The sequence below is a fragment of the Linepithema humile genome, chromosome 7 (genome assembly GCF_040581485.1).
Source record: "Linepithema humile isolate Giens D197 chromosome 7, Lhum_UNIL_v1.0, whole genome shotgun sequence".
In the NCBI taxonomy this organism is placed as follows: Eukaryota; Metazoa; Arthropoda; class Insecta; order Hymenoptera; family Formicidae; genus Linepithema; species Linepithema humile.
Window position 1 is genome coordinate 14286316 of NC_090134.1, and position 11109 is coordinate 14297424.

General features: G+C 40.7%; 1 protein-coding gene across 1 annotated transcript; it reads right to left on the bottom strand.

Moving 5' to 3' along the window:
* Nucleotides 1-1533: 1533 nt before the first annotated feature.
* On the bottom strand, nucleotides 1534-10253 carry LOC137001294 (uncharacterized). Its single transcript, XM_067359932.1, has one exon. The coding sequence runs from the start codon at nucleotides 5780-5782 to the stop codon at nucleotides 1586-1588; it is 4197 nt and encodes a 1398-aa protein (XP_067216033.1). The 5' UTR covers nucleotides 5783-10253; the 3' UTR covers nucleotides 1534-1585.
* Between the last annotated feature and the right edge of the window lie 856 nt (nucleotides 10254-11109).

Sequence of the window (11109 nt, forward strand, 5' to 3'; positions counted from 1 at the left end):
GAGTGTGTTGAAAACGCATTCGCAAATACAGCGAATAAATTTTTCATCCGCGGTTCGCAGGAAGGAGGTGCGTTGATTTTTGTTCAGATGACACAATGCCTCTAGAAGACAAACGTTTCTCCTTCCGATCGAACGTTTAGCGGTTTTCGTTGCACTGTCTGACGCTGCTACCGCTTCTTTCATCGTGTGAAAGTCTCTCGCAACTGACGTCACGCGAACGCAAGTACATACTTTTTATACGCTTGAGAATGATCTGCGCGGTACGTAGACGTAATGCAACGCATCGTCGGGAAAGATGTTTGTCCGAAATCGATATTTGTCCGGAGTCGATTGTTTCAGATCGAGTAATAAATATCCGTGAGGGCGTGAGGTTGCGTCAAAGTATGCTTCTTCTAGAAACTTTGGGTCATGGGGGTACACTTGTCGCGCGAGATGGCGAATTTGAGCGCGATCGCGCGGGTTCTTGAAGACGGTTATGTAGTTAGAATTAAGAGATATGTCGCGCTGTCCACGTCCCTGGTGAAATAGATTTTGCGTGATGAGTATAACACTGAGATTCTTATGATGACTACCCTTTGTAAAAAGATCCACGATTACGTCGCACGAGGATGATTCTCTCATAAGATCGTCGATTATCACCAATTTTGGTGCGAGAGGATCGCAAGAATAATCGTCCGTTTGCGGTAGCCCTTCGCGAAACTCGATTATATTTCTCTTTATTTTACCCTCCCCTCTTCCATGTCCTCCCACTTTCTCTTTTGTTTTCGCAAACATGTATTGTAGTTGACGATATGCGTCTTGCCATTCGGCGTAATAAAATAAGACTCTTTCAAAAGAAACATCGGCCATTTCGGGTAAATATTTGAGAAAGGATTTTACAAAGACCGTTTTACCACAGCCGGTGGGACCGCTGACAATAGCCGTCCAGGGATGTTTCCAGCGTACGTCCATCTTGTGAAATGAACACCGCTCGTGTCTTCACTAACATAAAAAAAGCCGTGTAACGGTACGATGAAGTAAGCTTACCATCGCGGCAGAGGGCATTACGCGGCGGAGGTGCGCGCGCGCCAGCGTACTTCGCGGCGGTCTTTTACGAGCTAATTCAGACCGGAGAAGCTGGACAAGCGTAAATGCTGAACAAGCGAAATTGCTCGCGTCAGCGCCTGCGCGTGCGGAGGAGTGAGTTCATGAGCTTATGATACTCCCCCACGATGAAAAGCTGCTTTCCACGGAAAGAATTGGGCAAAAATAGTCGTTTTACGTGAATGTATGTGGGGAGAGAGAGAGAGAGAGAGAAAGGGGAAAATAAACTTGGAGAAAAATCATTGGAGAATTATTTTTTCAGAATATAAATACAAAGCAAAAACGATATAAAATATAAACAATTTTATTATTTCTTAAATCTTTACATGACTTTTTTCTATAATTTTATCATTTTCTTAGCCTATTCTTATTCTATTTTTACAACACAATTTTTATTTACTTTTTACAAAAAAATTTATAAACTTTACATATATGGGGAAAACATGCGTGTAATTATTTAAATAATAAAATAGAGCGAAGGAACAGCATCGTGAAATAACAATTAGCGTTCGGATAAATATCCATAAGGGACGGAACAACGACTGTCGAGAAATCTACGTTTTAGCAACACGGGTGTGCAAGCTTTCACTTCGTCGCGTGTTATTATTTCGTGAAAGGCTGTACGTCGAATTGCTCTGAAACATAGATTTATCGAACGCGATTCTACCGTTGCCGACTCCGTCCCTTCCTCCTCCTTCTCTTGACCTTCTCGCTCTTTACGTAATAATAATTCCCTAATACTATTAAAATTAACTAAGCGTGAGTTTTCGAAATTTAGAGTTATGCCCTTTACTTTGCAAACTTCTCGCGTTTGCCCTTCCGCTGTGCGAACCACGTATGCGTAAAATTTCGGACCACCCGATACAAACGCCTCGATATAGCTACCGCGACCATAGCTCTCGAGTTCGTCCGTCATATCGCCTAGGAAATTACCTTTACGCACTTCGTATTCATCGGAGACACCGCTGCTCACGTAAATACACGAGTCGGTATCGTAATATAAAACGCGACGATTCAATTTATCTAAATATTCGTATAATACAAGACGCGCCTGTGCCGTCGTGAAAGCCGCTATAACTACGTTAGTAAGAGGCGAGGGTACGTCCAGCTCTTCTCGCAGTCGCCACGAAACATACATCACTTCCTCGTTTACGGGTAATATTTCGATTATCTCATGCTGAGGACTCGTGAGTAAACTCGCTAAACGCTGTTGAGTTTTTACGATCTCGGTATTCGGCAGGTTGGATCGTTGACCAAATTTCCCCCAAAAAGAATTTAAACATAGCTTCGCGACCGAGCGCAAACCAGGATTTTTCGCGATGTTTTGCTTATCGAGAACGACACCCTCGGTTTTCTCGTAGTCGCGAAGATATTGTTCTTTAGACACGTCATCCTCACACTCGCTCGGCCATCCGCTGGCTTCTTGTTTCAATTTTAAAAATGTGTTTATATATTCCGTAAATAATCCACCCTGCTGTGTATCGGGATCGTAGCGAGCTGTGGTGTATTGCCAAATCTCACAAACCCTCGTTACGAGATAACCTTTGTCGATGGCTTTGCGCAATTCAAGCGATACCCACGTACCCTCGAATTCTCGCTCGGACGGCTCGTGGGTACATTCTTCGTGTGAAAATGTTTCGCAACAACTGCGACACAACGCGAATAGTAGCTTTCCACGCACGCGATAGGGTAATACGGGGTGAAAGAGATCACTCGGAGGGAGTACCCTGCAACGCACGAGACCTTCGACGGAATCAAAATTGTAACACGGTCCTATGCCAATTAGAGTCGAGCATTCCTCCGCGACGTACACCGTGGGATGTCCGATCGGGAAAACCCCGGTCTTCAGTACGTACGGGTACAGAGAACACACATCCACGTAACGTATCTTCTCCGTATCCGTAATCTCGTACCGCGTCACGATGTTCCCCGTACGTCCACCGTAGAACGCATCGCGCGGGTTGAGCGGCTCAATTTCTATCATCGGGTGATTTTGTAAAAATTCACGCATTTCCCTATTTTCCATCATTTCGCGATCAAAGACGCATTCCCACTTCTCTATCACCGAGTACCCCCGTCTTCGAAGACGATACGTTGTTGCGATGGTGCGCTCATAACGCAAATCAATCGTATCGCCGCGTTCGTTGTTTACCGTTAGTTCCCTATCGCGATTAATCTTAAAACACGACGGACATCCGTGCCAAAAACAACCGTGGAATTGCAACACGTGATAGTGTGTTATACCGTTTTCCACCGACTCGTAATAACCATCGACTAGCGTGCCGTCTTGCAGACGATATTCCCGAGTGCGTCCTGCGTGGGTGATGTTATGTCCGAGCTCGCGCTCCTTCCACACCAGCCACTGAAGCGCCTTCCGCGATTGGGTATTCGCGCGTCTGTACCCGCCCGGTGGAATTATTCCAATTTCTCTTTCACGTAAAAAGTTTTTTCTAAAAACCCTCATACACGTGGAAGCGATTGTTGTGCATTCCTCGAACGGACACACGCGACCGCACTTCAAGAAAATCTTTCTGAAAGACATACACGCGCGTCTCAGAATATTCACGTCGTTGCGACAGTAACGCAATATCTCGCATTCGAAATCAAACACATAATTCGTACGAATCATTTCCGCGTGCCACGCTAAAAACTTTTCTCGCTCGTTCGTATTCATACTATCGGGTGAATAATATCGAATATCCGGCAACGGACCGACATATGACTGATTATCGTTGGTATTAAATAAATGCGGAAAAATGCCTTTGTCCGAAGTATTCGTCAGGCCAAAAGCCTTCGGTAACTCCGATAAACGCATTGGCATATAATTAATACTATCGATAAATTTCGTATGTCCCACTGTTAGTACTACAATTTTCGTCCCGTTTAAGATTACCCGCGGTTCTAAGGCGGTTCCGCTCTCAACAATATAGCGTAGGATAAATTGCGCATCGAATGCTTTCGCGTTATGAGCTATACAAATTATGTGTTTAAAATATTTAGTCGGACGTGTCGCGAAATCTACAAACTCCTTTACAGGATCACGACGAAATATGTATTCACGAATACCGCACCACCGACAGCGCACCGAAGTATCCTCAATCTCGGCACACGTTTCGCAAATCTGCTGCGCGACGCAAAGTGTAGGTACGTGAATATTTACACTCGCGGTACCTTGAAGCGTGTCATCCTGTCGCGTCTCGAAATCGTAAAACACGAATGCGACGCGACTTTCTGTTTTAAGTACGCACTCACCCGCGTTTTGTTGTTGCTCTCCTCCCTCTCCCAAAATGTGCTCCGTGTCGTTAGTACGGAAATTAGCTTTGTGAGGGAGAGGAAGCATGTGACAAAGATGATTCAACGGCTGGGCAGAACGACACGTTGAACAGTAAGTCACACCGCATTCGTGTTGTCTATTACGCTCGATTAAACGACCGCATTCTTCGCAAAAACATACGGTGTTGCAAACGCTACGAGACGATTGCCCATCGTATGATTTTTGCGCACGATGATGCTCAAGACACGCGTGATTGAAAAATTCGCGATTACAATTTTCGCAATGAATACGTTCCGCGTCGAATCGCTCGCACGAAGGTACCGCGTAACACCGAGGGCATTTATTTGAGCATCGGTGTCCCCTTACATCGCTGCGGTAACCGACGTTACACGGTACACAATAACCTCGGCTACCCGCGGCGGCTCTTAAATTTAAAATAACGCTGTAATGTCGTAATTCAGCGTGATGTAATATGTTTAAACACGCGACCGGTTCGCGATGTAGTGAGGCTAGTATCGCATTTCCATCAAATAAGACTTTACCCCCGTGACCAAAAGTTTCCGCGCTATAAACCATTATCGCGATGTTTTCCGCGACTAAATATTGCTGAAAATGCTCGATTTCGCGAATACCGCAACCCTCTTCTGGAATTGTAATACCGACTTTCCTCGTTAAATCACGTGCCAACTCACGTTGTAACGAGGAATGACGGTATCTCACGGCGTTCCATCTTTCTTGTAGGCTACCCGTACGTAAATTACCACGTTCATTGTAAATTTGCGCCGTTACGAGTGCGCGAGGAAAACATAAGTTATCCGAGTTGGATATCGTTAAAATCGAGCGTTTACCAGCGATATCAAGCGCATTACCCGCACGACCCGTAGGAGGAGTGACACGGTAAACGTGGATATTGAATTCTTGCGCTACGTTCAAGCCCCCGGAGCTTTGAGCTAACGAACTCACGAGGTTCCAGATATTCTCGTGAGTCAAATCACGAGATGGTCGGAACGAAATACCCGCGGGCCCGTGTGAAAGATTCGGGGAATCGAAACTAAGTCCGATGTAATCACCGGGAACACAGGAAAGTACCGCGTACGCGTGAAGCTCGCGAAACGCGTTTTCTAACCACGCGTAAACCTCCTCCCCCTCTGGTAATGATCGAAGGCGAAAACCAGCCTCTCTCCCTACTACACCGAAATTTCTAAACTCACGCACGTTTTCCCTTATTAAATCTAAATAATTAAAATTATCCCCGTTATGATTCGCGATCTGTTCCGGCGCACCAACCTGATTCTCCGGAAACAACGCTTCCTCATCCTCTTCTCTCTCCAGTCTCCCCTCCCCACGAACTCCTATCTCGTTGTCGTCGGTTTCTTCGGCTTGATTTTCCGCCGACTGCTGCTGCTGCTGCGTGTTTTCTTCCATTTCTCCCCCTCCTCCACCAAACTGAACTGGAAAAATCGAAAACAAACGAATTAGTTTATCTTTAAAATTATTGTTTTTACACTTCCATACTCGAATTTTACGCGTTGTTAAAATTAAAAATAGTAATACATTTCATATTAAATTCTCTCACCTTTATACAGGATTATTCCCTTTCTTGTTCACCGTTGATCGTGTTGATCATTGATCACTAATATTCCGGCGAGTAAGAAATTTCCGGGAAAACAATTCCTAAAAATTTCCTCCGGTTAGAATAAAGGTATTCGAGTATGAAAGCGTTATCTATGCAAAAATGTATAATTGTATTTACCTCTTTCCCTCAAAAGTTCCTCTAGAGTCTGTTCTTCCGTTCCACTCAACTCCTCCCCCATATCTTCCTCTTGTACCTCATTATCATCATCATCCTCATCCTCCTCCTCCTCCTCCGAATCTTCTATTATTATTGTATTTTCACCTTCTTGGTTAAACTCTAAAAAATTCACCATTGTTTTTTAGCGGATAAAAAATTTTTATCCATTTTCTTACTGCGATAAATTTCTCATTACTCACCTGGTGAAAAAATCTCTTCCTCGTCAAATGAACTCACTTCGTGAGTTCCAACTTCTTCTTCCTCGCTCTCGCTATCCAAGTTAACGAGAGGTGGCTCAGGTGTGAGCTCGATACGTGCACGCCCTAAAAACATTTAATATTTCATTATTTTAAAAAAATTTACCAATATGAAATGCTTATTTTTCATAAAAGAATGTGTGATAAGACTCACGTGAGGGTCCGGCTTCGGGTGAAGTATCAGCCCGTCGCCTTATTCCGTGAGGAGGAGTATACTCTTCAGGACGTGCAATACGTTGCACTCCTCTCACCCCCGCGATCCTGCGAGGCGATACGTTCCGATGTTCTACTCCTAAAAGATTTTACTCTTTTAATTTTTGAAAATTATATATACATATATATATAATAAAAATTGGAATATAAACTCACCGTTTTCACTCGCTTCCGAAATCGATCGATGAAAATAAAATAATAGAAAAGCTATATGCCCACCCGCATCCTCCACTTCTCCATCACCGAAAATACTTCTCATTTCGATAACTTCACCCGCGTAGATTACAAGTCTCTGATAGGAGGCAAAATGCCCCAAGCGAAATAGCACCGCTAGCACTGCACTAGGACACAGCCCCGCAAATTTCGCAAACACTTCAAAATTTTTTTCATCGTTGTCTGATAACAGCGATAAATATCTGCTCACATCGAGTCCGCACAAAGCGCGTGACAGTAGTAAGCATGTCTCGACGGTTTTTCTTAAATTCTCAACCATTTTCGCGTACTCAAGATAATTTCGCCCGAATTCACGATACGAAGAAACACAACGCGTGTTGTCCACTACACTGAGAATTTTGAAATGCGATTTTTCTCCGTCTCAAATCTCCTATTTATACCTTCAGTCGGATCAAAAAAATCAATCGGTTTCAAGTTGTACATCTTTCACAAAGATTTCCGCACATTGGCGGCAACTTTACAAGATGTATATTACTTTAGTGTTCGAAGGGTTTATCAGACAAAAAATACCCTTCGGACGATGTCGATATTCTTTTCCTATAACTTTTTACAATTTAATTGAGAGTTAGTACGTGAGCAAAACTTAATTTCGAAAACTCACAGTAATAAACTTTCACGTGTAATATAAAAAGGTTTACATTTGCTTACCCTATTGTAAATTGCTTCTTTTTTTAACGGTACGGATATTTCCGATCTTTTTTTTGTCTAACCCTTTAGATTCCATATGTTTAAAATGTAATTTTTCCAGGGTCCAAGTGTAAATAAATAGTTTTATCGGATTGGAGATTTATAGTTTTAGAGCTTTTTAGGATGAAAGCTCGTAAAAATTCCGTTGACTGCAATATTTTAATTTTTTCTCATTCCTCAGTCCTCAGTTTCTCTTCCTTTTGTACCCTTTTTGATTTTTTTCCGAATAATTGTAATGCGAGACTGTGCAGGATGTAACAGCGCACGAACCGATGTCCTTACTCCTTCTTTTATCAACGGTCGTTTTTAAGAGAGTTCGAGAAAATGTAGAAGCAATAAACATCGTATCCAATCAGATGACTCAAAATTTTTATGCGCACGCATTTTCCCACTACTTTTCCGATTTTCTACTCCATACGATTGGAAAAATTTTAATCATTCGTTTTCTGACATTCGAACGTGCGGGTTCAGCAGCAGCAGCAACAGCAGTAACAACAGCAGCAACAATAAAGAAGATACAGCATTTTTGTATTTCATTTTGTGTCTACGTGAAAACTAGTATCATGAGTAAACGCAAAGAAATTTTAAATTCTGAACATCACGAAGTGCGCGGTGACGTTTCCGGAGCAAGATACTTCAATGGAGAAAAATTTGAGCAAAATTATATGATGTTAGCCAACACCACTTACGGACTCAATTCCTCATATACGAAAAAAATTCATGTTGGGTTGCAAACTTCAATCAACGATGACGAGTTTGATTTCCAACCCGCTGTTAAATTTACTTCCAAGGGAGCCGAGGGTATTTGCTTCAACATGGTGGAGTGGCAGCAATTTCAAGAAAACATGGAACTTATGACTGATTATTTAAATGGAAATAGTGTTAAGTCTAACTCTATTATTATCAAGAAGATAATTATAAATTTCACCACCACCTATGGAGCAAGAGCCCTGCTATTAAAATATCAGGAGCAAGAAGAGCCTTCTTCGGGAAGTAACTTGGCTGCAGAAGAAATCATCCATACTCCGAAGAAACCACGAACATATTCCTACGCAATAGCAATGCAAAAGACTACTTTTCTCGGACTGGAAAACTTACTCGATTGCGTAAACGCTAATTTAAATCAGTTAAATATAATCGCAAACAGTGTTAATGATTGCTCTAAATATCTTATTAATGAAATACAGATAAATTTACCCAACAAGAACTTCATCGAAAGTAACATTGTAAAACACACTATAAACACTAATTGTCACAATATTCAACATAATGTACGTTTGCAACTAAAAGATTTAACATTTCTCGATACATACTTTGAAATAATATTTTTAGAATTAATTGCACTTTACTTCAATCAAATTGTACGGATAATCAAGTTGCAGCAAAAATTGTAATCTATACGAACGTACATTTTTCTTGCATATATGGATTTGTTTATGACTCTCTGAAAACTCTCCAAATAAATAAAATATTTTTGTCTATAACGTTCGACCATGTACTTTTAAGAAAAAAATTGTTGCAAATAAACATATTTTTGTATTCCATTTCTTGCATTTGTTTCCTTCCCTTTTCGCATGTTCCTGCACGCTCCACTCACCATCGTCAATTTTTACAGCACGCTCAATCTGCGAAAACGGGTGGCTGACGCTCACCCCGTTCACGCAATATCGCGCGCTCGACCCCTTAACCATCACACCAAATATCAAACTAAAAGTCGAATGATCATTCGTCGCTGCGACGTCATTCTTTTGTTCGCTATACGTGCCAGAGAGTCCGGGGTACCTCATATAGACGCGGCCCCAGCACATATACATCCCTTCCCTTCGCAGACTAGAGACGACTGTGTGACGTCGTTTGTTTACATGCTCCATATCTGCCAGAGAGTCCGGGGTACCTCATATAGACGCGGCCCCAGCACATATACATCCCTTCCCTTCGCAGACTAGAGGCGACTGTGTGACGTCGTTTGTTTACATGCTCCATATCTGCCAGAGAGTCCGGGGTACTTCGTATAGACGCGGCCCCAACATATATACATCCCTTCCCTTCGCAGACTAGAGGCGACTGTGTGACGTCGTTTGTTTACATGTTCCATACTTGCCACAGAGTCCGGGGTACATCATATAGACGCGGTCCCAGCATATATACATCCCTTCCCTGCCAGGTCCCATAGCCATAAATACGACACACCATTTTACTATCATTAGATGTATAGGTAGCCCAGCAGACTAGGACCAGGACTAGAAATCCAGCGATCCAGGTTCGAACCCAGCTTGGATTTTTCTCAATTCCGAAAAATAAAAATCACTTGTCAACAGCCGCCATCTTGTCAACAGCCGCCATCTTGTAGACGTCCGCCATGTTGGACCCACTGCCGCCATCTTTTCCCCCTCCCCTCCCTGTGACGTCATTTGTTTTGACGCCAGACCAAATGTAGGTCAGTGGGTCAAATATGGGGTAGGTGGTGGGGGTTTGTTGTGACGCCCCATACCTGCCATATACTACTATTGTACATACTATTTTTATATAAATAATATTCATTTTTGTACAAAAAGTAATTTTTTAAAAGTTTGAAATCCTTTCTATAAGGAAAGTAGAAGTTAATATCTTTAATTTTTTCTATATAATCAGAATATTCAGGAATATCTAAAGTTGTCATATTTACAAAATCTATCTCATTTTCGTTTGATGGAAGTTCTTCGTTAAAAACATAAATGGAGTATGATCCTCCTATTATATTAGAAATATTATTATTTATTGTTTTCTCTTTACTCTTTAGAAATATAAAGTTAAAATACTTATTCTTGTCAGTGATTACACAGTCATTGTCTACTTTAATAAATTTTAGGCAATAGTTGTATACATTGAAAAAAAAAAAAAAAAACTCTTGTCCTTAAGATTACTTGAAGATATTATTTTACTGGATAAGTTAATGATTTCTTTATACATCTTATATAATGTACGATTTTTTTTTTTCTATTATTTGAACAAACTATTATTTCATCGATATCATCAGATTTATATAAAATAAGTAATTTACACTTCAATTGTTTAATATATTCAATATGTTCATTCAATCTTATCAAAAATTCATTATATATTTTGACCAGCAAAGTTTCTCTGATGAAAATTCTCTTCCTAGTTATTGTATCAATATATTTGTAAGATAATTCTATATCTAAAGGTTTTATATTTTCTGAGTGTACTATATTCACGATATCAAACTCTTCATCATCGAATGGTAATTCTAAACAATATTTATAAAAACTATAATTTCCATATTTTATAGTATTTATTTTTATTCCGTAAATTGACATTTTCTTTATACCATCATTATCTACTATTTCATCATAATGGTCGAGAATTTCACAATCTGATATTTTGTCAAAAAATCTTTTCCTCTTTTCCTCTTCTATTTCGTTATTTATATTTTTAATATATGAATACTTCTTTACGTTCAGATCATTTTCAAAGTTACAGTTATTAAAATACTTGGTGTTAAATAAATTCTTTCTATTGTTGTATTCATTGATAAAATAATATTTATCTATTACATCAGTTATTAGTTT